General features: G+C 37.4%; 1 protein-coding gene across 1 annotated transcript; it reads left to right on the top strand.

The window, feature by feature from the left end:
* Positions 1-211: 211 nt before the first annotated feature.
* On the top strand, positions 212-26,444 carry LOC104070735 (probable global transcription activator SNF2L2; the record flags this gene model as incomplete). The annotated part of the gene is made up of 13 exons (XM_009579545.1): positions 212-377; positions 2,156-2,222; positions 2,749-2,859; positions 4,372-4,614; positions 4,909-5,022; positions 7,100-7,207; positions 9,636-9,722; positions 10,650-10,696; positions 12,130-12,296; positions 14,815-14,978; positions 17,523-17,750; positions 21,275-21,352; positions 26,226-26,444. Coding segments are annotated over exons 1-13 (1,779 nt in total), but the record flags the coding sequence as incomplete, so codon positions are not given.
* Between the last annotated feature and the right edge of the window lie 524 nt (positions 26,445-26,968).

The raw sequence follows: 26,968 nt of genomic DNA, 5'->3' as shown, positions 1-26,968 counted from the left end.
TGTTACCAGAAATGTATCTTGTTTTGGTGGGTTTTTTTGTGGGGGGGAAGGTTAAGATAGCCAGGGATCCCAGTGCATATTATATTGTTAAAGTATTGTTAAAGGAAATCTAACGTCTAAGTAGGCAGGGACATCAGAACCTTGGTTGTGTAGTACTGGTTTTAATTATTTGTGTGGGTTTTAAATAACTGAAACAATTATTCTTCATTTCAGCTCCAGGGACTGGAATGGATGGTTTCACTCTATAATAACAATCTGAATGGAATTTTAGCTGATGAAATGGGACTAGGAAAGACAATACAGACTATTGCACTCATCACTTACCTGATGGAGCACAAAAGACTCAATGGCCCCTATCTCATCATTGTTCCTCTTTCGTAAGTAAAGGATCTCTTCTTGCTATTATTATTGTAAGCATTGCAGATTGGTTTATTTGGAACACACACTTGTTTTTCATGTAATGACAAGATGAGGTGCACAGTGGGATTACACTGAGCATGTATTCTGTGTTTTCTTTGATCATTTCTTCCCAGGTAATTGTCTGGCATTGGAAGGGTGACCAGAGGGCTGATAAAGCACTTGATTCCGTTGGTTTCGCTGTCCAGTCTTTTGGCAAACCGAGTAGTGAATTTACTGTAATTCACTCGTAAGCCACAAGAGGGCATGGTATTTCTTTCATATTACATGCCTGTAGTCCCCATTCAACTTTTAACTCTGGTATTAAAAATCTGTTGCTTAATTCTTTAAACAACTGGCGCCCCATCTGATACCAAGTAACCATGCTTTAATGAGGTTGGAATATCTTTTAAGTACTGTATAACTAGCCCTGGATGTAGCCTTGATGAATGATATTCATACTTCGGTCAGGTGTCCAGGTTATGATTGTTTATTATGCTGACCCCTTTTGCTTGTCCTTAGCTTTCCAAGATGCTGTTTGTTTTATTTCTTTTAATGCACTTTCCTTTCTCCAAAGGTGAGGTGTGGGTTTTAGTGGTTTAAAGTCCTGTGTTCTAAATAAAAACTGTCAGGCAGTGTAAAACTGATGTAGGATATTGAGGGGTTGTTTGCTTATTTTTGTGTGCAAGTGACTTGACTGATGTGCAGAAGGTCCCTGGCCTTTTTGTTAGATAATTTGTTCACCAATTGTAATGAGCATGTGAATGTGTTGTAGAATTAGGATAAATTTTATTTGTGGCCATCTCTTTGATTTCTTTTGAGGTATCCTGTCTTCTGGTTGTGCTGCAGTAGTAACTGATTGACTACCATAAATATCACAGCTGAGCCTAATTGTATGAATACAAATGATGAACTCTAGTGTGAAAAGAAATGGCTAGTGTGAAAAGAAAAGATCTATAAAATAAAACAAAGTTAAAAATAAAGGGAGAGCATTATCAATGTCAGATTTCACACAGATATCTTTTAAGTTCTCTGTAATGATTTTGCTTTTTCTAAAAGAGAGGGCTGAAATTTTTTTCTCATACACGTTTTAAAAGCCACCTTTCCCTGCCTTTCCGTAATAGCTGGTACTGCTGCCATCACAGGTTCAGTAAGGAGAAAAAAAAAAAAGGCAAGCAACCCAGAAAGCTCAAGGTTATTTTTTGCTACTGTATCATGATAGCAACTAGCTTAGCCATAAAAACCTATTTGTTGTGATCAAACAGCAGAAACACAGTGCAAAAACGGACCTGCATAGTGGCACTGGGTGGCACTATGAGTAGTTCTACTCGAATAGAACACAGATGAATTCTATTATCAAGTTCATGAGGCTATATTTGAACAGTTGTAACGTCAGTTTTTGGAATATAAGTAGTATAAAAGAACTTACAGATCTATTTTTTGTTCAGGGTTATCTTTCTTATTCTTAATATGTTCCAAAATACAAAGATGCACGTGAAATACCACTCTGAATTGGTTTCAAAGAGGACCCTGAATATGAGCTAAAAGAGGGTTTCACGCTTTTTTCTGTTTACTCTCTTCTCAGAGATGCTTTTATTTTATTACAGTATATAAAGTGCTTTTTTTAAAATATACTGTTAATTATGGACGTTGATTACATGAGATGTGTTCAAAAGTTGGCAACCACTTGGAAACATTTATGAAGTTTGACCTGCAAATGATGAAATGTATTACTTTTTCTTTATAATCTCTATGATAGGACTTTATCCAATTGGACATATGAATTTGACAAATGGGCTCCTTCTGTGGTGAAGATATCTTACAAGGTTTGGTTTGCTTTTTATATTATTATAGAGTTGAAGAAATGAGAATAGAGCCAGTTTTTCCTCTGCCTCTGCATGCATTTCTAAACTGTTTGCTCATGAAGTTTTGTCACATATATCAGGTACTAAGCAGTGAGAGTTAATCATACTAAGAAGACGACTGTAATAAACTGTAACTACTTTCACATAGTGAAAGGCTTCTCATGAGAGTAATAAAAATGATAACTACTTCACGTTTTATACATATCTGAATACTTTGCTGTTTGGCTACTGTAGTAGTGGTATGGCCAAGCAATTTGTAAGGACACTAGACCGACCGCTGGCTATGTTTCCAGTGCCCCATAAACAGAGCTTTACAGTCTAGCAACCTTTAGGGAAAACACTTTGAAGAATTCTGGAATGCATTGGTGTATTGTTTGCAGTACTGTAGGATTAGAAGTTCATGTTGTTGCTCTGTGTCTGCTAATTCATAAAAACGATGTATTTTCTTCATCAGAAGAGTAACTACTCACTTCTCTCTCTCTTTTAGGGTACACCTGCAATGCGCCGCTCACTCGTTCCTCAGCTTCGAAGTGGAAAATTTAATGTTCTTTTAACTACTTATGAGTACATAATAAAGGACAAACATATCCTTGCTAAGGTAGTAATGACTCTCATCTCTTAACAGCAAGACCTTCAAGACACCTTCAAATGGTGCATAGCACAAAACACATTTTTGTTTTATAGGGAAGTCTCGAGTTGTTGTTCTGTCCTTCAATAAAAGTTAAACCTTTCATTTACTTTTCTATTCCTCTGTTTATGATTGGACTTCTTAATCACAGCTCTTCTCCCTGTATACACCAGGATTTTCCTGAATGTGGCCAGGAGACTAATTCCTTTGTGCAATTCTGTCAGTACTGTATACCTGCCTGTCCTTGGAAAAACATGACTTTTCTCCCCTCTGCTTAATGGCATTTAACCTAACCTGCAGTCCTGACTTTAATTTTTTTCCATTGTTTCTGACCTGAAGCTCACTCTTTTTAGAGCCTTTCCAGCTATGTGGTGACTTTTCCCCAAATGACTAAATAGTTACCTGTATCATGAATTTGGTATCCACACTCTTTACTACACATGGCCCAGTTGTTAAAGGCTCACTGACTGTGAACAGGTGTGCCTCAAATGTAATGAATTAATTTGAGAGCTACTGTACTGTAAGGCTATTTCACGTACACACAAAGCAGACTTAAGGAGGTATTTTGCCATTTGGAGAAACCGTATGGTCTTACTGTCCCTTTATTGTTCGTTTTCACTTTATTTCATTCTATTACTTACTGCATATTTCGATTATTCATTTTTCCTCTCTGATACAAAGGTAGTGCATTTTCTTAGCGTAATTGTGAACACTTGAGAACAGTTTGAGACTGCAGAGTTTTCCTTCCCCTCTAGTTGTTGCCCACCCTTGCTAAAAGATAGCAAAAGGACAGCACTATGCCATTCAACCTGTCCTGGGAAATGGAATTAGTTAGCATCTATGAAAGTACAAACTGAGGCCTTCCTAGTCATATGGTCAGTGTGGCACATGTGTTGACTGCCCGTGTTGTACTGTAAGTGGTAACAGAGAGCTTGAGCAACTTTCTTTCAATATCTGCTGTTACTGCATTTAAGCTTTCACATTAAGAAATGGAAATTTGAAGATGCAGTAACTGAGATGAGATGATGGTGCTACGTTGCTTTGTTCTTGAGTAAAAATACAGGATTAGCTGAAATAAAACAAAGTTCAAGGTTGCTGTTGTTTGTGAGCATAGTTATTTTGTCTGAAAATGCTTTTGTCTCCTGTCAAGGTTCTTGTTGCAGGCAGGTTTATTTGGAGTTTATGTGTTCCCCTGAGAACCATATTCTGGCCTTGAAAAGCCGGTCACCCTAATCTCTTTCCCAGAAGTGGGAGGAATCCGCTGTTTGCTGTTGCAGTTCAAGTCAGAATTCAGCATCAGATTCAGCATATCTAATGTTTGTTTCTATTTTTGCTGCTTGCAAGGGCACTGGTACTTGGATAATGCTTGATTTGGCTTTTCTCATAAATGAGAATGATTGAAATATTTTTGTTCTACCTGCTGGGAGGAATTTGACTAAGTCTGACCTGCTGTAACTTGGCTAACTTTTCTTTTTCTTGCAGATTCGATGGAAATACATGATAGTAGATGAAGGCCATAGAATGAAGAACCATCACTGCAAGCTGACTCAGGTCTTGAATACTCATTATGTGGCCCCTAGGCGAATACTGCTGACTGGGACTCCATTGCAGAACAAATTGCCTGAACTTTGGGCTCTTCTCAATTTCCTCCTTCCAACCATTTTCAAGAGCTGTAGCACCTTTGAACAGTGGTTCAACGCTCCATTTGCCATGACTGGAGAAAGGGTACTGTGGCAGTTTTTTTAAAACATCAGAAACAAACCACTTTGATGAAAACAGAAAGGAGCTTATACAGAAGGATTAGTGTTAGAACTCTCCCTGGTACTTAGGGAATTAATATAACTAAAAGCCACCTTTTTTATAATGCCATAAAATTTTAATATCAGTGTCTTTTTTGATTCAGAGTCAGTTTGGTTGTAACATGCAAGTAATTATTGCACATACTTAACCTCTCAAGTGAGAGAAGACATTACTTAATATATTGAGTTGCCTTGTAGTGACTTTTATAAACTTCTGTAGGTGGACTTAAATGAGGAAGAAACTATTCTGATCATCCGTCGTCTCCATAAAGTGCTCCGACCCTTCTTGCTGAGAAGATTGAAGAAAGAGGTTGAGTCTCAACTGCCAGAAAAGGTTTGGAATGAGAGGAGTTGTGGAAGGGGTTTAATACTTTTTTTAAGCATTATGTAATGTTCCTTTTTCAGATCTGTTTTACGGAAGAGGACTTCTTTAGTATCTGTTATTGTTGTGGTTTGTTTGTTTATAACTCTGCAAAGAAAGTTAGCAACTGAGGAAGCCTGAATACCTGAAGTTTCTGCATTCTCAGGATTCCTCACCAGTCTTACAGCTTTAATTCTGTTTGTAGTCATCCATATAAGACATGCAAGTTACTTCCATAATACCTGGTTTCAAGTTGTAAGTGAGTCAACCATACACTGAGGATTAGATTCTGTCCTGTCCCATCCTCCCTGCACCAGGCAGAACCTTTGCTCCCTTAGCTCGTTCACTGAAATTCCTAAAGGACTACTGGACTTTATAAAGCAGGCAGAATTTGGTCCTGCGTTAATATTCCAGGAGTTTTGTGAAGTGTCTTGTTGAAATTGCACAAGTTTTTTTTAACTAGTGGCTTTTTAATTCAGAACATAAAATTCTCTTCTTATTTGAAAGATCATTGTTTTTATCTCTGGGCAACTCGTCTTGCCCCACCCTGTCCTGCTCTGCAATCCTGCATCACTTTCCCCATTCACCCTTCCCAGAATAACAACAGCAGTAAATTTCAAGGTGTGCTAGGGGAAATTTGGTGTTAGGGTCAACTGGGTTAAAACCATACCAAAATGAAATTTTTGTAAGTTCTGTTGTGAGCTGACTAATACTGGCTGAATGAACAAGGAGCTCTGTACAGATGCTTAGTGACAGTACTCAGAGGAAAGGCTTTTTAAAAATTCCTTTCTCATCTTTATAATGTTGTGAACACTGTTACTGTTGCGACTTTCTGTTCCTTCAAATGTCAATTCTCAGTATCCTCAGAAGCATTTATTTGAGAATGAAACATACTTGCGTTTAAAAATAGTACTGAAGTCTTTATTTCTATTCAAATTTCTTCCAGTTAGAGCCACTGTATTTGATAAATCCATTAATAGGCATTGCAGGAGGAGGGTTTAGAAGTAACATACACACTGGTACTCAAGAGGACCATGTTTCTTTTTGTTTCCAGTATGTTGTTTATGAAAAAAGCAATTAGTCCAACCATGAGGACTGACTGAACTTGTTGACCAAAGCCTGTTAATCAGTTTCATTTGATCTTACAAATCTTGGTAAAGAAGCCATTGAAGAAATAGTCACTTCTCTTTAATAAGTTCGTCCTCTTGTCTTTCTGAGAAAAAAATAACGTGGTAATTTTTATTCCATTTATTTGTTAAACATCAGGAAGCTTATGCTTTTTGTTTTAGTCACCACTTGAAAGATTTCTAGTCACTAGTGTGGCTTTATTATGTGACTGGTTTTATTTTGCATAACTTATTAAAAACATAGTGACTATAATTTGGAAATTGGAAAAAATGACTTAAATTGGGGTATGAAGTCTTTGTATTACTGGATGTAAAGAGAGCGTGCATTCAAAAACTGCTGTAATAAATACAGTTTTACAAAGCTGAATAAGAAGTCAAAAGAGATGTGGGGATCATACAAAACTTGATTAATTCCCTGTTTTTAGTCATGTTTCTATGCCAACCTAGGTAAGCATAATGATAATTAGTATGAGGGGTGCTAGGTATACAATGATGATATTTTTATAATGCTTTGCTTGATATTTTTATAATGCTTTACAGACATAATAAAGTCCACAGGTTATTAAACATAAAATGTTTTTTTTTAAATTACATGTTGAACATAAAACAAAATAAATTTTTAATTATTTTTAAAAATTGTTGAAATTACAGAGTGAGAAAAAAATATGTTTGGCAATTCCGCAGTTACATTCTTAGGATCCAACTGCCTCATAGTAGTTGTGACCCTCACAGATAATCTTTCGAGGTACTCATTGCTGTGCTTGCAGTTGGATTGCTGCTCACTGAAATCATATGTGGTATTAGGGTACGGATAAAAGATTAGTAGTTTTTTGGTTTGTGTTTTAGAATGACAAGAACCTGCAGTTAGATCCTACTAACATTATTATGTCTGTGTTCATGGTTGGGGTTTTTTTTCATGCTAGGTGGAATATGTGATTAAATGTGATATGTCAGCTCTTCAGAAGATCCTGTACCGTCACATGCAAGCCAAGGGAATCCTTCTTACAGATGGTTCTGAAAAAGACAAGAAGGTACAAAATTAAAACTAAAACATGTAGGAAACAATGTATTATGATTAAACATATTAACCATATGATTTCTGTTTTACAAAATTAGTATGTAGGCTTTTACTGCACATATCTGTCATGGGAAAAGAAATGTCTATCAGACATGCTTTTGTTTTACAAGACTGCATCTCGTGCTCTCTAGTCACGAGGAAAAGATACTACTTGTATTCACTGTAGTTACAGTGCCCTTCTGCAAACAGGCAATGTTTGAAAAAACCCAGCATTTCCCTTGGCCGAGTTTAATCCAATGATGTACCTGAGTAATTGTGATTGTGGCAGTGCTGGCTACAGAAGGTTTTTCATCTTGTCTTTCAGAGCTATTAGTTAAGTGTAAGTCTTGTTAGGGCTGTATGCTTGCATTTGTACTTAGAAGATCTGTTAATGACAAAGTTCTTTGAGAGAAGAGTAGGATTCAAAGCCATATAGTCAGATTTAGATTACGTATTAGTAAATGTTGATTATGTCATCATGGGACTTGATCCAGTTAATATAGAGTAAACAAGTTGGCATTCATCAGCTTATTTGTGTGTACACTTTTCACATTATAATAAATGTGAAATACCTTGAACAGGCACTGCAGAACAGCTGGTGTGTAACAGTTTGCACCCTGTTACGTGTGTATTACTGATGCAGTGCAATCACATACTGTCTTTCCACCATCCTTTTGCAGGTTGCATTGGTATAATGGGTGACTTCTTTATTCAGTATCTTGTTTTACTCTCCTTGTTTTGTGCAGTCAAATTGTTTTCTTTGCTGGTGCTTATTCAAACTCCAGACAAAGCTGGTTCTTATCATTGGATATTGATACTCATCTTCATAGTTTGAGCACTTTGGAAACATTAATTTATGTTCCTCTGTTGTATTTTTAATGTAATTTTGTAGTTTGGTGTTTTTACTTTTGTCCTACAAATTTCATTTCGTATCACAGTATTCTACTTTCTTTCCTTTCTGGTCTTTTTCCTCTCTTTCAATAGCTCAGAATCTTCTGTCAATTTTCCCCTACTTGCTTCTCCACCCAGCTTTTTGCTTAACCAGTTCAAATTGCCTTTGCTGTCTTCTGAACACCTCCCTCTCCTTTCTCTCTCCCCAAGAGTCTAAAATTTTTCCTTTTTTGCCACCCTCTCTTAATTCGTTTTTTTCTTTAACTGCTTCAGGCTCTCTTATCCATGCTACCTGTTGCCAGCAGGGGGACGTGGTTGTTGAGAATGCTTGGCTTCAGTGATCAAACAACTACTGTGTTAGGAAAAAATCCTGTCTTTCTGCAGCTCTGGCCTGGAACCAGCTCAGACTAGAGAGAATTCATTAAGCTGGAAAGCTCTGGGAAATGACTCTTAGAACAAATATGAACTACATTTTGGAGCAAATTTGAGAGGATTTGGAAAGGAACAAAAACAAATCTTAAATGTAGTACCCCCTTCAAACATAAAATCTCTGCTCTAGATGGAAGTTACAATTTCACTGTACTTTCCAGGAAAGAGTAGAATATTACTAGTATATAATATGATCAAATAGTGTACTTTTCCCTAGTTTTACTATTGGAAAGTGCTGAATTGTTTTGGCTGAGATTTTTAAAATAAATCTGAATTGGTCATACAGTAAGCATGGAATATTGCAGCCACTCTGATTACATTTTCATAAAATTACAACAAAGCAAAGTCTCATCTGAAAGCGACAAGCGTTTGGCAATGGTAATACTATATGTTGTTCTCAAACTTGTATCCACCAGTTGCAATTAGTTTTTAACCATACAGTTTAGTCCAGCATTAAACTAGTATAGCACTGTCTGAAATCTGTCCTGGTTCTAAAAAAGATTCACTGTAGAATAGGTTTTGAGAATATACTTTGTTAAATATTAAGATGACTCACAAGATTTGGTTGTCTCTAGCTTTTTAGCTGCCTGTGGCCCTGTGTTTTACTTGGCCTGGAAAGAGAAACCCATATATCCAGTTAACAGACAGGAGGAGATACTGTAGTATTGAAAAGCGTCCGGCTAAAATCGTTTCCTGTTAGAAGGTTCAGACCAGATGGGATTTGTATGGTTTTGTAATAAACAGTATAAAGAAGCAGTATGCAGGACAGTAGGTGCTCTGCTTCCCACTGTGAATACTTCAGGTAGATACATAATGCACTTTATGGATTCCTTTCAGGTCTTCCTTTTTCGTTATGGAGCATCCTTATGCTAGATGAATTTATACAGCAAGACAACTGCACAATAGCTTCTGTTGTTTTGTTGTTTTGTTCTGGTTTTTGTTTTTTTTTTTAATTAGTGATGTGGTGTTCAGGGTTGGGGTAGAGGTATTTTATGCCTACATTTAAAAATATCTTTCAAAAGCTTCATTAATAAGCTAAGAAATTAGATTCATCATTTGATTTGCCTTGTTTGTACCCATAGGGAAAAGGTGGGGCAAAAACTCTTATGAACACTATCATGCAATTGAGAAAGATATGCAATCACCCCTACATGTTTCAACACATTGAGGTAAGACTGACAGGTTTGATTTTGAGAGTTGTTTTTATTCAGATGGCTAACATAATAGAAAACGGCTGTTGAAGCTTATGTGTGTGGGAGAGGACATCTATGTCCACATCATTTGTGCTGAAGAGGACACATTTCAAAAACATGATCATTATCGTCCCTTATTTTTAGAAACAAATGGACCAACTGCCAGCTTTTTATTGGTAATCTGAAGTCTGGTTTCAAAGCAATCTTGAGGAGACACTGTCTTCAAAAAATGAAGGTTTTTTTTAATTTAAGATGTTCCAGAGCAACTTAATCTCTGCTTAGACCTAATGTATGATGTAGAGACACTAGTTCAAAATGCCATGTGTAAGATCTTTATAACTGGTAGGCTGCTAATCTTTTACAATATCAACCAAAATTGTCCTATTTTATCCACCTTGTTTTTTCAGCAAAAATGTACTATCTATATAGCATCTGTCATAAGCACCCGAAGTACGTGAATATAGTAATATATCTGGAAAGACAGAAAGTGCAGTAAATATCTGGAATGTAGCTACATTTATGAATGAATAATTAAGTACCTACTGTGATGTATTACCATTGTAGTTTTTACTCTCTGTTCTCTTGTATACTTATTAATTAAATCGAGTAATTTGCAAATGGATCTTCCGGTAATTAGTATAAATTAATTAGGTTCTGCTGTATTTGTAATCTGGTAAAATGTATGCTGACAGAAGTTACTTCTACAAACCATGAGTTTCAAATACTAGTAGTACACGAAAACATTAAGCAGAGTGCTGTTGCTACAACATGGATTCCAAGAATATGAACGTAATGGAACTCAAACCCCAATGCGCATACATTTAATTTAATTGATATAAGAATGCATAATTTTGAGTTACTGTGTCGTTTGTAATAATCTGTTTATTGCTTGTAACTCTGCAGGAGTCCTTCGCTGAACATTTAGGCTACTCAAATGGTGTCATCAACGGGTAACTCTTTCTGTTTTTCCTTCTGTTCATAATGTTGTATTGGAACTCATGTATCACATTCTTTTTCTAGAAGGTACATGCTAACAAACTCAAGCAGCCTATAGAAAGGCGGAGGAGGGACAGGGCACGTATCTAAAACAAAAGATAACAGTACTAGAAGTGTTATATGAGCTTTTTATTACCCTTCATCTCTTTCAGGTGGACAGGCAGAGAAGATTGTAAACTGATGTCTTCCTTACCCCTTATTTTGAAATAGCTTAGGTACCATCTGAAATTCATTGGAATGACTCTTCAGAGATATCAGTTGGGATTTTCTTCTCTTTCTTATTACTTTTGCCTTCTGCTTTTCCCTTTTAACCATTTTTATTCCAAATTGAAGTAGCATTTGTACCATTATTTGAAATGAAATAGATTTAAATTTTGTTCTTGGCAGTTCTTTGTACTACTGTCTAGAAATGAATGCTTTCTAAAGGAAGGGTGTGTATCTTCCACTTGATCCCCTTTCTGTTCAGGTGTTAATGACATGTCTTTTTTTTTCCGTAACTGGTATACCAGACTATTTGTCTCCTTAACTGGTACACCAGACTACTTGTCTCCTAAACAGTTTAGTCTTTTGCTGATTACGTATGTATGCATATCAGAAGGCCATGTATCTTGTGGACTTAAGTACACCGTTGCTAGCGATAAATCGTATTTTGAGAGTACTGACTCAAGGTTAGAAAAAAGTTATGTGAAATTTGTTTTTGTAAAGCATATCACTGTGATGCTGATTTAGACATCCTGTTTACTTTTATTTGTTTTCTCAGTTATGACTTGAATTTCAGTGCTAAGAGTCTTTTTTGCAATTCATAGCATAGAAGACAAGAGCAGCTAATCAAAGCAACTAAATATTGTTCAGGACTACTAAGGTTATATGGCTAAAGAGTATGTCTTCTATCAAACTCCTCCCATTATCTCTGTATATTAGTTCAGTTTGGAGTATTTCATTTTCATGTGCATGGTAGTTGAGTGGAAAGGGAATTGTTTCTAACACGTGCCTGATGAATACAACTTACAGCTGCAGTAAATGCCAGTTGAAAGCAAAACTAGCAGGTAAATGTCTTAACTGATAACATGCTTATCTAGCTGAGAAATAATGTTTGTTTTGATAAATAATGAAACAGAATTGAGTTTCATAAAGGAAGGAATTCTGTGTGGTTGAAAGTCCACACAGTTTTTGTAATTGAAGAAAAATCCTTTCCAGACAGGAACTCACATGGGTGTTTGTTTTTTTATTTTAATCAACATGAACAAATTTAAGAGGGAAAAGTGCTATTAGTCTTGTTTATCTTAAGTAAGTGAATTTCTCTGTTACACTCTGACATGATAATGACTAAAAACTTTTCTAAATGCGGGCTCATTCTGCTCTTTACTGTGCTTTTTCTCTTCAACAGAGCCGAACTTTATCGGGCCTCAGGGAAGTTTGAGCTGCTCGATCGTATTCTACCAAAGTTACGAGCTACTAACCATCGTGTGCTTCTTTTCTGTCAAATGACGTCACTCATGACCATTATGGAAGACTACTTTGCCTTTCGAAATTTCCTTTACCTGCGTCTTGATGGTAAGCTAAATGAAAAAAAAGGATAAGTAATAACTTAGGAGGTAGCATGCTTCATTAGTTTGCGCATAGGAGACCTCTCTTCCTACTGTCTTCCTAGCACACCAGCGCTGTGATGTGACTACAAAAAATGATTTGACAAATCCATGAAGGAAGGGTCTGCAAGGGTGTTTATCATGAAGTTATGCAGTAGACCCTTAAGCTGCAGCTTACTAGCATTTTCCCTGTTTTTACAGACAAGGTACTGAGCAAGATGTACTTTTGCCTCTCTTGATAGAGTTGATCTTAAGTAATTCTCCGTCTCCCTGGCCCTTTGACTGTTTTCTTTCACCTGTTTAACTTGCAAACCATTTGGTCAAGGGATTGTTTTGATGAACACTCAGGTCTGTTCGTGGAATGCATATTATGTGGACAGGATGTTTAGGGGCTGATCTCTTTTTCAAACAAGGTTTAAAATCCAAGGTCCCAATCAGGTGTCACTAAGTTGCCGGAAAGTATTCTCATGATGAGAGATGATAATGCCAGTGTTTTGCCTAGATTCCAACAGAATTAATTAATTTGTACCTATTTGAAGTTCAACTGCTGTTCTTCACAGGATAGCTGAATTTCAGTGACAGGTAAAGTAGTACCTGTAGTTTTATTCATGAATTTCACAGGAAGATCAGTAGCCTCAAATACTTTATGTGTAGATATTTTTTATTACTTTTGAATGAAAAGGTAGTTTAGAAACATAGTGGAGTAATATTGAAAGGAAAAAATCTAAAAATAGCATATCCCATCTGAGGTTTAAACCGGTTTGAAAGAAGTTTCCATTTTGGCCTTCTTCCATGTTGATGATCTCTGCCTCATACTGACTTTCTTAAATATTGATTATTTTTACTTAATGTATTTTTCTCACATATTATAGTATTACATAGGACCAGCAGCATTTGTCAGAATACCTTTTTAATAGAAAAGCAATGCTTTAAGAAAAATATAAAGAACAGCATGAATAAAGTGAGAGTTTAAGGTCCTTTTGAATATTCTTTTTACAGCATTTTAAGTTGACTCTTTGCTTCATACTTTATTTGGAAGAAAAAGTAATGCTGAGAAGTATTCTCGTCCTTTACAAGTGTTAATGAACATAAACTTGAAACGCAATTATCCTCAAATGTAAAATGGGGTAATGAAACTGAGACACAAATGAGCTGTCTCACTGTGCCACAGGATGTCTTTGTCAAAGCTGGCCGAAGAACATTGTACCATGCTAACAAAACCCTCCTTGCACCTCTGGCCTGCAGGTGTTTTAATGCTTCCATTCAAGAAAGATAAATTATATTACATTTAAAATGTTTTAAATTACCTTACACCATGTATTTTACAGTGAATTCTTTTTCATGCTAGAATGTCTATGGCAATGTGCAGTATGGTAAATACAGCTCCTTGTTTTCTTTAAGGTTTTGCAGGTAATTCATTAAATTAGTGAGATGAGCCCTTTTTTCTTCTTTTCCAGTTTTGTGATGACAGATACCATCCATGCTGGAATGTAATATATATGTAAATTCTATCCAGCTGTCTTCTCTTTCTACTCAAGTCATGTGCTTCTTAAGGAAATGGGTTTCTGTAGGCCAGCAGTTTGGCTTTGTGATTGTACTGGATCTGGCTGGGATGAAGTTAACTTTTCTCCTAGCAACCCATATAGTGCTGTGCTTTGCATTTGTGGCTAGGCAGGGTTGATAACACACCAATGATAACACCCCAGTGTTTTGGCTATTGCTGAGCAGTGCTTGCACAGTGTCAAGGCTTTCTCTCCAAACCACCCCTCCACACCCAAGGCCGGTAGGCTGAGGGTGAGCTGGGACCTGGCCAGGACAGCTGACCCAAATTGACCAAAGGGACGTGCTCAGCAATAAAAGCTGAGGGAAAGGAAGAGGATGCAGGGACATTCCTCATTACAGCATTTGTCTTCCCGCGTAATCATTCCGGGTGCTGAGGACCTGCTTTCCAGGGAGTGGCTGGACATCTGCCTGCTGATGGGAAGTAGTAAACAAATTCTTCTTTTTGCTTTGCTTGCGTGCACAGCTTTTGTTTTTATTAAACTGCCTTTATCTCAGCCCAGGAGCTTTTCCATCTTACTTCCTCCCCCTGTACTGTTGAGGAGTGCGAGTGAGAGAGGTGGGGGCAGGGGTGGGCATCTGCAGCCAGCTGGTGTCAACCCACCTCAGTAATAGAAGAACAACATCTCTTGTACATGTATTGATACCTGAATAAAAATAGCAGACCTTCTTCGGCTTTCAGTTACAGACAAAAGTGTAAAAAAGATAAGGCAAGCAGTGGACCAGGCTAAGGTGATATAGACTGTTGTTGAAGTACATTAAATTCGTCCAGCTGCCAGAGTGCACAGGGCTTGGTTTTTACTTAGAACTCTGTCTACATTTTCACCATGATTTAACTCCACACATATGTTTAGCAACTGACATTGTATTTGTATTTCTTCAGTTCACATCTTTGTTATAGGGTTTTTTTTTTTATTTCTTTTCAGGCACAACAAAATCAGAGGATCGAGCTGCTCTGTTGAAGAAGTTCAATGAACCTGGGTCACAATACTTTATCTTCTTGCTGAGTACAAGGGCTGGAGGGCTAGGCTTAAATCTCCAGGCTGCTGACACTGTTATAATCTTTGATAGTGACTGGAATCCTCACCAGGTTATTTTTATTTATGTATCTTCATGAAATGTGCAAAGAATTAATGATACTTTCTTTGGGTTGCTTCTTTAAATTGGGGATATAGCCTGGGGTGAAAGGAATAGATTCAGGTAAGTCGTAAAATGCTGCTTTGAGAGGAATTAGTGAGGCAAACTGCTACAATCAGGAAATGGTTTGGTTTGAATCAGTGAAGTAATTCTGTGTCTGAGTATATATTTTATCTGAGTCTCAGGGAATCCTCAGAGTTAGGGGCCTTGTAGAGCTGCTTCGTTTGTATAAGTGTACTCATTCTTTAACCCTTAGGACATTATTAAGTAACTCCCCATTTTGAGTCTTTGGTAGGTAGGTTGCAATATTTTAGTAAAGGCTGTGCAGGGCGCTGCCTGTCTCAGGAAATTAGTGGCCATATGAGTGCAGCAGTCTTGGCCTGAGACACTGAACTGACACTGTTGGTGTGGGTAGGTAGTAGTGAGTACAGATCACCAGGAAAAGAGGGTATCAAACCACTTTGGCTTATTTTAAAAAGCCAGAAGAGGTAACTGAAGTCTGTCTTTGTCACCTAGTGGCCTTTTTTTTTTTTTAAGAATGTTAAGTTAGATGTCTCTGGAAGTACATGGCTATGTGTGTGTTTTCAGCTATTGTGCAAATACATGCAAATCACATCATAGTCAATGGCCACATGTAAAAGTAAAGGAAGTGAGACTAAAAAGAGTTTTATATAGAACTTTCAAGGCAGCACTCTCATAGATGCCACAGTGACAAATTTAAAGGAAGGCTTAAGAAATTTGGAGCAATTACATTTAGAGGTTTTAAAAGCAGCTCAGAAAGCACTTTGTTCTTTGTATTTTTGATTGTCTTTATGTCACTTTCACAGGCAAATTTAATGCAGAGTACTGTATATTTCAACAGTTGGATAGCAATAAATCCTTGCGGTATAGTAAAAATTACAGAATATTTTCTGGAGTATTCAATGGGCAGATTGCTAAATTACAAAATCATAGAATCATTTAGATTGGAAAAGACCCTTAAGATCATCAAGTCCAACCATAAACCTAACACTGCCAAGTCCACCACTAAACCATGTCTTTAAGCACCATGTCTACGCATTTTTTAAATACTTCTGGGGATGGTGACTCAACCACTTCCCTGGGCAGTCTGTCCCAGTGCTTGATAACCCTTTCAAGGCAGAAATTTTTCCTAATGTCCAAACTAAACCTCCCCTGGTGCAACTTGAGGCCATTTCCTCTTGCTCTATCCCTTGTTATCTGGGAAAAGAGACTGACCCGCACCTCGCTACAACCTCCTTTCAGGTGGTTCTAGAGAGCCATAAGGTCTCCCCTCAGCCTCCTTTTCAATGCATGCAGTTTCTCTTCTGCTGGAGATGGGAGTAATTTGTCCATTTTAATGAGCAGTGTGCTAAAAGAGGATAGCTGGGAGGGGAGGGAGGTTCTGGGTAGCACTTAAGCAGCACATTTTTGGAAATAAAAACTTCTCTTTCCTCACTTTACCATTTTCCTTCTAAGAATGCTTATATGAACAAATTCATGTTGTAGCTTCATCTTCACTGTTAATGCAAACTTCAAATACACCTTCAGGTTGCAGCAGCTGTGTCATATGTAGTGCTTGAGAAGGGAATTGTGGGAGGGAGGCGCTAACAATGGTAGCAAAAGCAAGGTGCTGGACTGAAATAACCAAACTCATTGCCTGTTTTCTTTCTTTTCTCTACATGAAGAAATTTCTGTGTTGCGAGGTAGCACAAAACTATGATAGCATTTTGAGGTCAGGTGCCCTTCGTTATCTGCTATCCTGAAGTGGAAACACACCATTTGTAGGAGTTAATGGATTTCTCTTTTTTCCAAAGAAAATAGATAAGATTTTGAATTAATAAAGGAAATTCTTTACCTATGACCTGCAGTGTACTTTTTACTTCCACCATTTGTAAGTGGAAATCGCCTGAGCAAAAAATAGTTACATTGATTCACAGTCTTGTATATATGAACTTTCAATTAGGAAGATCATATTTAAGCTGTTTTAACACAAATATTCCAAGTTAAAAGCTGATTCAACATATCAAATAATTTTTAGTTAACATATATAAGAATTAGCAACGGCCTTTAATAGATAAGTTTATGTATGGGTTTTTTCCTAGTAATTTTGTTTCTTTCTTTTCCTGCAGTCAAGATATTTTACTTTAGGGTTCATTCTGGCTTGGAAGGCCGTGAGCTTTGAATAGAAGGGAAAAAATGAATATATCAGCCCTTGTCAGTCACTGCACAGGCTTTCAAGAAGTTTTTGGCTTACTGCATTTACACTGTACAGAGCATGTCCATGTTTTTTCCTTTCAGCTTTCCCCCTACCTGGGTCTGATGACATTTTGGGAAAGAAAACAATGAGGAATGAATCATGTGAATTGTGGTGGACTGTCATTTCAGTACTTCCTTTTTATACCAAAAAGAATTCAGCATTATAATGTCCTTTAAGCAGAGAACGATTTCTGTAGCACACTTAGAATATAAATCACACTCTATGTTCTTTGCTTAACAGGACTTGCAGGCCCAAGATAGAGCTCACCGAATTGGTCAGCAGAATGAAGTTCGAGTCCTGCGACTGTGCACTGTGAACAGTGTGGAAGAGAAGATACTTGCTGCTGCAAAGTATAAGCTGAATGTAGATCAAAAAGTTATCCAGGCTGGAATGTTTGATCAGAAATCTTCAAGCCACGAAAGGAGAGCCTTCCTACAGGCTATATTGGAGCATGAAGAAGAAAATGAGGTAAGGTAGTTAGAAATAATCAGTAAGAGGATGTTTCAGGAAGTACTGAATCATTTTTTTCATCAGTTACAAAGATTGTCATCTCCTTTGAAATTAGAAATGTCATCATATTCTTACCATCCAGTCAATGAAACAACTACATTTTTCTCTTTTTTTTGGTCACAGCGATAGGTTATAATGTGATGGTTATGATGTAATGGTTATGATTAAATCTTAGGGTAGAATTAGGCGTTGTAACTTAAACCCATTCCGCCCTTTCATAATTTTGGCAAAAAATTGTATTCAAACAAAGATTTTTTCCAAAACAGATAATAAACCAGTTCCTAAATCCAGTTTATATGTTAAACTAGGTAATCTGATTTTCAGACATGCTGAGCAACTAGCACTACCTAGGTTCAATCATGAAAGACCCTACTTACTGTGCTTCTTTTGGATCCTGAGTAAGAGTTAAGATCTGCTTTGACGTGCTTTGGGCTTAGGGTAAGCCAGCAAAATAACTGTTTCTTTCTGGCCCTGTGTCCAACCTGGACTTCTGGTTACCACTTCCTCTTCAAGAAACAATTAGCTGTTTAAAAACAGCTGTCAAGTCTTTCCTTATAATAGTGGGAAATGAGGTTATAGAGTCACTGACTGTATGTCCCTGTCTTTTCATTGTGTTCTTCTCTGGAATTGTGATTGTGGAATGGTGAGCCTCTTCTTTTGCCTGTCACTGCAGACTCTTCTCTTAATATGAACAAAATTCAGCGTTTGGATGATAGCCACATTTGGGAGAGAGTGTATAAATGTATCAATTATACTGAAGACACACATGAAAAAATCCCATTCTGCAATGACTTTTTCCCACCTCGAAAATATCCTGTACTGGTTAAAGATGCAGAGATTTCAAGCCTAATTTTGCCTCTCAGTATGCCTTGTACGTCTGAATATGATTCTATAGTCTGTATTTCATAGGCATCCTTCAGTATGTGTTTCAAAGTTTCGAAGACCAAGAAGTTTACTTCTTCAATTATTAAACCTTTTGTGTAAACTCTTTGTCTTGGTGTGCATTTAGAAAAAGTTAGTACATCATTAAGATAGAATTTTGTAATGTTGTTTCAGTATTTTTTATAAGAAATGAAAGAAGAGTGACAAACAGTCATTTTTATCAGTAATGGTTTTTTATTTAGGGTGTGAATGCAGAAATGGGATGATGCATATGCACCATTTTTGATGAAGTAAAATTGTAGTTCTCAAGCAGCCAGCACCTTCTGTATGAGTAGATACATGAACTTGAAACCGATAGAAATTTTCAGTAAGCCTATTTAATTTGATTTTAAAGTTGACATAATTCTGTTACGTTTTCAAAGCCCTAGAAAGTATTTATCTGAAAATGTTTCAAAAGTCAGGACTGTAGTTCGGGCCTACTTGACATGCCTTATTTCATAGATGACTTCAGAGCAATCTGCTGCTTTTGTGTTGTTCAAATACATTTGGTCTGCCGTCCTGAAGCAAGCACAGATTTAATCAAGGTTTGCTTGCAATAACCCAGCATCAGTCTTTAAAGCAAGCATTGGTATTGCAGTCTGACTCCTAACAGTCAGACTGAAGCTGAAGTTTTCAAGTAAAACTTCTTTGTGAACAGAGGCTATGCAAAACTTTGCCCAAACACTGAAACTGCTGAAGGAGTAAGAGGGATTGGATTTGCACCCTCCTGCACTGGTCAGCTATTGCTTCTTCATTGCAACAACACCGGAAACAAAATTTGAGTATCAAATGAGAGATTGACAAGAAAAAGTAAATCTCTCAGTTAAAACTTACTAATGTCAAAACAACTTTGACTTGCAAATATGGACTAGCACATCTAATAAAGAGATTGTTCAGTGACCACCTACTTTAATATTCCCATGCTAAGCATGCTTTGAACTTGCATCTCAAAGCTTTTAGCACTTGCATGTAGAGCACCATATTCTGTTTCTACTTCCTTAGTAGTTTTTGTAAATTCAGCGTCAAAACTCCCCTTATTTTTCTTTCTTCTTTCCTCTCCTTTTTGCTCTGTTTTTTCTTTTAGCAGTACTAGATAAAGCAAAGAGGTAATTTCTGTGTATTTAGAAAGATATATTAGAATAATAGGAATGTGTGACAGGTGATTAGAAGTAACTTGTTCATGGAGGCATTTTTTGTTGATGCTGGTGTTTATAAATTTTTCTTCTGCCAAGCCTACCTGGTTGGCAACAGGATTATTCAGACTAACCACAGATGATGCGGACCCTGTTGTTACAGCTTCTGCTGTGGGATCTCTTATTTTTTTCAGGTCACAAGTTGCTCTGTTTGAGATGATAGGAAGCATGTGAAACTTTCATGAGAGTCACATCCTTCAATGATCATAAAAGAAGGGATCTGTACTCTTTTTTTCTCTGTGTGTATAACTATGTGACTTCCTTTTCTTGAACGTTGAAGGAGCACTGACTAGAAGTGAGAAGAACTAGCTCTCTGTCATTTTCCCAGTTGCTTTTTTCATGTTAAAATTTAAAATATATGTACATTAAGGTACAGAGGTGTTCGTTGGGAGTTGCATTAAGAACTGTATTTTTTTCTGAGGTGTAGAAATCTTGCTAGTGGAGGGAAAATAAGATGTGTGGATATAGATAAAGGCCTTTTCTGTTTATTTCTGGAAAAAAAGAAAGCTACAGAATATTAGTTTTTTTGGATACTGTATGCAGCATTCTATACTCCCATTTCACTGAGTACCAAACATGAGTTTTCATGGTCTGCATCATACTGCAACATAGGTTCAGTAAGCCCTATGTAGGAACCAGTCTGTAGTTTTATTGTTTTGATTGACGTGTTATCAGATTTGAAATGCCGTGTACTTTCAAAATAATTCAGGGAGGGAAACTGAACATTGTGGACTCTTACTGTTTTAAAATGGATATCATAGCTGTTCGGCTTTAACATTTTTATTTGAATTCTGTGGTTCTAAATTGTTTTTCCAAGGACTGTTCTTGTTTTTACGAAACAATTCATTTTGTCTGAAGTCAGAGCTTCTCAATTTGTAAGCAGATAACGGTCAAGAGAAAGAGGGATTCAGCAGGGTTTTCTTCCAGTATAATGACATGCTTCGTTTTTTTCGTTTAACCAGGACTTTTTCATTCTCCTTGCTTTGACAGCAAAGATCTCATAATGCAGAATGGTATTTCTGAGGGAGTACTGTAAAACAGCAGAACGGAAATGCATATATTCTAACTGAAGCACTAACTGCGCTTCTGACCCAGGAAAACCACAACCGAAAATTTCCTGGTTGCGTATTTGTTCATTTCCTCATTCTGAATTTATGAAGGTGGTACTAAGTCCCAATCTTCTTTCTAATTATGTCTATTTTGCATTACTTCTGAATCGCTCAACACTTTAAAAGTTTTAATTTCATTTTGAGTGTTTCACACGTGTCATGACAGAAGGAGGGTCAGCGCAACACTGACCTGAAGGAGGCTGTTACTTCAGATTGCATGTAGCTTCTTTCTAATACCCTTATATGTCTGTGTAACCAGGAAGAAGATGAAGTTCCTGATGATGAGACTCTGAATCAGATGATTGCTCGACGTGAGGAGGAATTTGATCTCTTTATGGTAAGGATGATATGATCATAAGTAGAATACCTTCTCTAGTGTTTTTAACACAGGACTTAACCTTCTGTCATTCAAATTTTGGAAAACTTTGTTGGAGGAGTAGTCTTTATTTACTCGCATTGTTTTTCTGAGGAAAGAAGAATAGTCTACTTAAATACAGAGCTCCTCACATGGCAGAAAGACTTCAGAGATCCTTGCGGACAGTGTAGTGGAACAATCTGGAGGAAGAGTCTGGCACGACCTGAGAAATTTACAGGCAAAACTGGTAGTCACAGTTTGGCTTGCTAATTCTACAACATACTTTTATTTTTCAATGTTTCTTCCGACTTTTGGGCTATGATATTGGCAAGGACAACTACAGAACTTAACAAGATAATAAACCAGTAGACTGACAGCGCTGTTTTCTTTGTGAGTTAACAGGGGTTTGCTGGTGGTTTTGTCAAGGACCCAGTTAGCTGCATTTCTGCTGCTACAACTGTTGAAGAGTTACCGAAGTAGAGCTAGTGACAGCGGTTCAAGTGCGAGCAATGCATTTTTGTTAGTACTTCCCTTTTCGTTAGTGCTGCTACAACACTGATGGAATAATTACTAAAATGTCAGTGTAGGCATGGCTCTTGCCTTTTACTGTGTGTACAATGTGAGGGTTGCTGGAGGACCTTTGAGAGTCACTGACACAGTGACAGGAGAACACCGAAGTACTGAAGGTAAAGCACCATCCCTCTAATTCTGCAGAGGCTGCTTTGTTCTGCAAGGTGGAACAAGACAGATACTTGTGTGTGCATGAATGAAAGTGTATCAGGTGGCATCCACAGATACAACTATTGATAGCACCACAAGTTGTTCATTCCTCACCATCTTCTGCTCAAGGATTCGTCTGTAAAACTTGACTGCTATACAAGTGTGCAGGGGCCCTTTTTAGATAAGTGATAGTTGTTCAGGTGCACGGTTGGCAAAGGCCATATTCCTCCACATGGCTGTGCCTTTTGTCATTGCTGACTTGCTAGTTTAGTCCTTCTGTGCTGAGTTTCATTTAATGTTATCTCAGAAGAACGGGAATCCCTAAAGCGAGGCTGCACAGAAAATGAGTGCTTACAGACACCTGCCTTTTTAAACTTTCCTTCAGTGATTCGGGTGTAAGGAGATTTACATGACAGAAACCAAGAGGTGGCCATTTAACACAAAACTCCAGAGGAATAATTACAGCCAAATTATTGGCTGAAAGTACCGTGAGTTCTGTGAAAGTCGATTTGCTGCTGGAAAAAGCTTCTCAGTACTTCTCCTTCAGACCCAGAATGAAAGAACTAATCCATAGATTAAAAGTAGCTAATGAATTTATGTCTGTTTGCAGGAAATTTCTACAACTTCATCTTTTTGGATTAAGTTTGAAGGCTGTTAACAGCCATTCAGTAAAACAGTTTTAGCACTGTGTGGGCTGAATTTAGGTTTTTCATATTAATTTGCATGAAAGTTTTTAAGGGATAATAAAGAGTTGGTAGTAGGTAATAAAAGTTTGAAGATGCAAAGCTAACATGCTTTGAAAGCCAGGGATTTGAAAACATTTAAGATAGAAACAGTGAAGTTAAGTGTTTATGGCTGAGAAATAATTTTAAATGTTAATAAAGAATTTGTGTTTCATTTTAGTAAACTGTTTAATTATAAAAGAAAAGTCTGAAAAACAAGTTTGGCAGTCAGGGTTGTTTGTTATCTTTTTATCAATATTTTAGGTCTTGCATAGTCAGATAAAGAGCACAAAAATAGGTTTGTATTCTCTTTACCTCAGTGATGCCTGTGCTGCCTCATTCCCTCCGTTAAGGTTATAGTAGATGCAGATGTTGCAGATGTAATCAGAATTCAGCAAACTGCAATATCCAAGAAAAATGTGTTTTGGTTTGTTCATTTAACTAGGCTTAGAGGTGTAAAAGCATGTTTTGCTTATTTCAAGTGAGCAGTTCCAAAACAATAGGCAAGAGAGCAGATCGGTTCCTTGAGAAGCTGTTCTGTGGTCACTTTTCAGGTTAGAAGTATTCTTTGGCATTGATCCTGAGATGTAGCTGTAGAGCTAAATACACTGTTCAGAAAGAGGATGTGTACAAGTGGACTTTGTTCCCCTGACTTTTAGAGGCTCCACATATATAACAACAGGTAAAAACTTGAGATAGCCTCAAACCTCACACTGTCCTACTTTTGCATTCATTGCAACTGATGGCACTTGATCACACAGTAAAAAAGTTTCAAAAATATTCAGAGAAAAGTCAGTGTTTCAATGTGATCTGTACAACTCTTGTCATTTCATAATAGTGTGCTTCAACAAATGTTACTCTTCCTGGAAAAAAAATTAAGTTATTTTTAATGTTATATTTACTTAAATAAAGATTCCTGATGTAAAAACCGCCTTTCAAGTGGAAGAGTGGCCTTTCAAGGAAGGCCTCTCACCAAAATCGGTACCAGTACTCCAGTTGTGCTGGTACAGGTTATCTCCTTGAATCCAAAATGGCAACGTAGCAGTAACTGAGTATATAAATTACTGGTTTTACACTGAGTGGCTTGAGTGGTTTTTTTAAGGACTATTTTAGTTATAATTTAGGAAGTTTAATGTAACCATTCACAGTTCACAGGACAGCAGTGCTCTGTGTTTTTTCTAAACTGGAAGTTTTAGGCCCTGAGTGTGCCAACACTTAAGTTCTTCACTTATGCGTAAGCATCAGTAGATAGGACTTTCTTATCTCCAGCATTTAGGCCTCACTGAGGACAGTATAAATTCAATTACTTTATTAGTTACAATAAAATAAGGTAGATCTGGTTTGGAAATACATGTTTGGGTAAGACATGGGAAGATAGGACCAGAGGTTTCCCAGAGATAGAAGTGGTTTGAGTAGTATCCTAAGAAAAAAACAATGGCTGTTTTTCTCTCTTACATCTCAGATTAACTGAGAGTGTCCTTAATTTTCCTTCCTTTTATTTCAGAAAACAGCTATTAAAATATACTACCTTAGTGTTCAGTCTTTGTCTTAGAGTTAGAAACATGGTCATCAGGGAGAAAAATGAAGTTTCAGCATTCACATCATATACTTAATGTCATTGTCATATGATGTCCCTGAGTTCACTGAAGTTCTCTGCTAAATAATAGAGAAATCTGTCCCATCTATCTTGTTCGGGCCTTCCCTCAGTGCAGCTTGCTGGTTGCCAAGTTCACAATAAACCAAGCCATGTGTCTGGCTTGAATGAGACGTTTTTTGAAATGAATTCAGATTGAATGAGATGTTCTTTAAAGGTGAAATACGGAAGTCTGCTATAAAAAACTAAAGGCTATAAGGCCCATTCATCACTGTCTGAGATAGTGAAAGATGGAGAAAACCCACATGTATTTATAGTTGCTTCTTGAGTGTAGTTGGACCTGCAGACTGAAGACATATCTTACTTTCTGCTTTTCATTGAGTTTAGAAATCAGATAGGGCACCAGACAAGATGATGAAGACCACTTGTAAGGCACTGTGTCTGAGGTAGTATTTTGGGAATGCTTGTATTTGAGAAGTGCCAACATGAGAGAAGATTCAGCATATTCAACAGTGCCATCATTAAGCCTCAGTTGGTAAATTTGGCTGGATTTGAGCTGCCCCTATACATAGATAATTCCTCTGAATTAATGCATGTCTGTGTCTTGGCTAGGAGTGTAAAATGATGTCTAGTTGGCATCCTGTGTAAGTGCAGCATCATGCACACAAGGGAGAGGTTTGTGCATAATTGAGAATGCTTTTTACAGATGTTTACTGGCCAAAGCAGTAGCCTGTTCTGATGCTACAGCCGATTCTGGTGCTAGTCTGTTTATATTCATTTTTTAAATATGAAAATTAAATGATCAGTGGCCACCTGTTTGTTTTCTCTGCTTAGCAACTGATTACTGAGTGTTTAAGTACTATATGACTCTTCAAAAGGCCTATTTGGAAAGGCTATTCATAATATCTGGTTTGGGCTACTTAAAAAAAAATGCAAATGAGATTTCACAGGACTACAGGAGGCTAGGTCAGCGTATAGCCAATAGAGAGAGGTGGATGCTTCCCCAGGAAGATTATAAAGCACTTCACTGATGAGTCTACAGTAGGCCATGGGAATGTATCCTGAGTATCCATATCTGTTTTCTGAGGTAATTGCTCACCACACTTGAAATTAATTTATGTGATTATTTCAATTTCAGCTAAAAGTCTTAACATTACCTTCTCATATTCTTAACACTTGACCTAATCTTACCTGATATTTTTCTATGTGTTTTGATTTTTGCCTAGTGCAGTGGTAAGATCGGGAGAAATTCAGTGGTTTAAGCACGCTGGCTTTCTGGCACTGTGTAGGCAAGTTTTTCTCTGAATTTCTAAAGTCTCTCTCTTTATTCCTTTTTTCCAAAACCAGCTTTTAAATTTTCTTCTTCTGATATTCAGGCTCATGAAATTAGTGTGTTTTCAGTTATTCTTTTTAGTTACATCATAATAACACCTTATGGGGATGTTGTCAAGGAATGATTAGTATTTGCAGATCACATTGATGAATGCAAAGAAACCATGAAACCTGTGCAAAAAAGGAAGAGAGGAGTTTGATTAACACAATACAACAGTGTTCTTGTAGTCTTTGTATCACTTAGCTGCTGTGTTACTTCAGTAAAAGCTAGTTATGGAGTAGTTAACTTGACTGAAAATCAACCATCAAGTATAGCTTTTTCTTTTTGTAGTTGCACTTTAGAAGTATTTAGAAGTGTTGTGGAAGGGAAATACCTGAGAAGGACTTGGTTTAAAGTTTCAAGTACCATTAGATGGCCAGGAATTTCCATGGCTCACTTAATATTTGCTCTTAAAACTGTTTTATCCTTTCCCAACTGCCATTGCAGCGCATGGACATGGACCGTCGCAGGGAGGATGCCAGAAACCCCAAGCGTAAGCCCCGCTTGATGGAGGAGGATGAATTACCATCCTGGATTATTAAAGATGATGCTGAAGTTGAAAGGCTTACGTGTGAAGAAGAAGAAGAGAAAATATTTGGAAGAGGATCCCGTCAACGCAGGGATGTGGACTACAGTGATGCTCTCACAGAGAAACAATGGCTACGTGTAGGTTGTCCCTTTTGTTTGTTTGTTTACAGCTGAAATTTATTCATTTGTGGTGTGTTTTTTTTCTTTTTGAAGACGGCACTGTTGCGCCAGGGAGAGCACAATGTAGTATAGTGGTTAAGACCTAAATATCCTTATTATCCAGCTTTTGCTGCTGTGTTGAAGTCATAACTAAGTTTTAAAGCTGCATTGCTGAAACTTAAAACAGTGTTACTAAATGCTGAATCAGGACTAGAGAAGCTGGCGGCTCACGGCTTAGACAGGTACACTCTTCGCTGGGTAAAAAACTGGCTGGCCAGCCAAGCCCAGAGAGCTCTGGTGAACAGAGCTAACTCCAGTTGGCAGCCGGTCATGAGTGGTGTTCCCCAGGGCTCAGTTTTGGGGCCGGTCCTGTTCAATATCTTTATCAACGATCTGGACGAGGGGATCGAGTGCTCCCTCAGTAAGTTTGCAGACGACACCAAGTTGGGTGGGAGTGTTGATCTGCTGGAGGTAGGAAGGTAGGAAGGCTCTGCAGAGGGACC

This window comes from Fulmarus glacialis, unplaced genomic scaffold, assembly GCF_000690835.1.
Source record: "Fulmarus glacialis isolate BGI_N327 unplaced genomic scaffold, ASM69083v1 scaffold10690, whole genome shotgun sequence".
NCBI classification, from domain to species: Eukaryota; Metazoa; Chordata; class Aves; order Procellariiformes; family Procellariidae; genus Fulmarus; species Fulmarus glacialis.
Note: the sequence above shows the minus strand (reverse complement) of the source record. Positions and strands in the feature narration are given on the sequence as shown.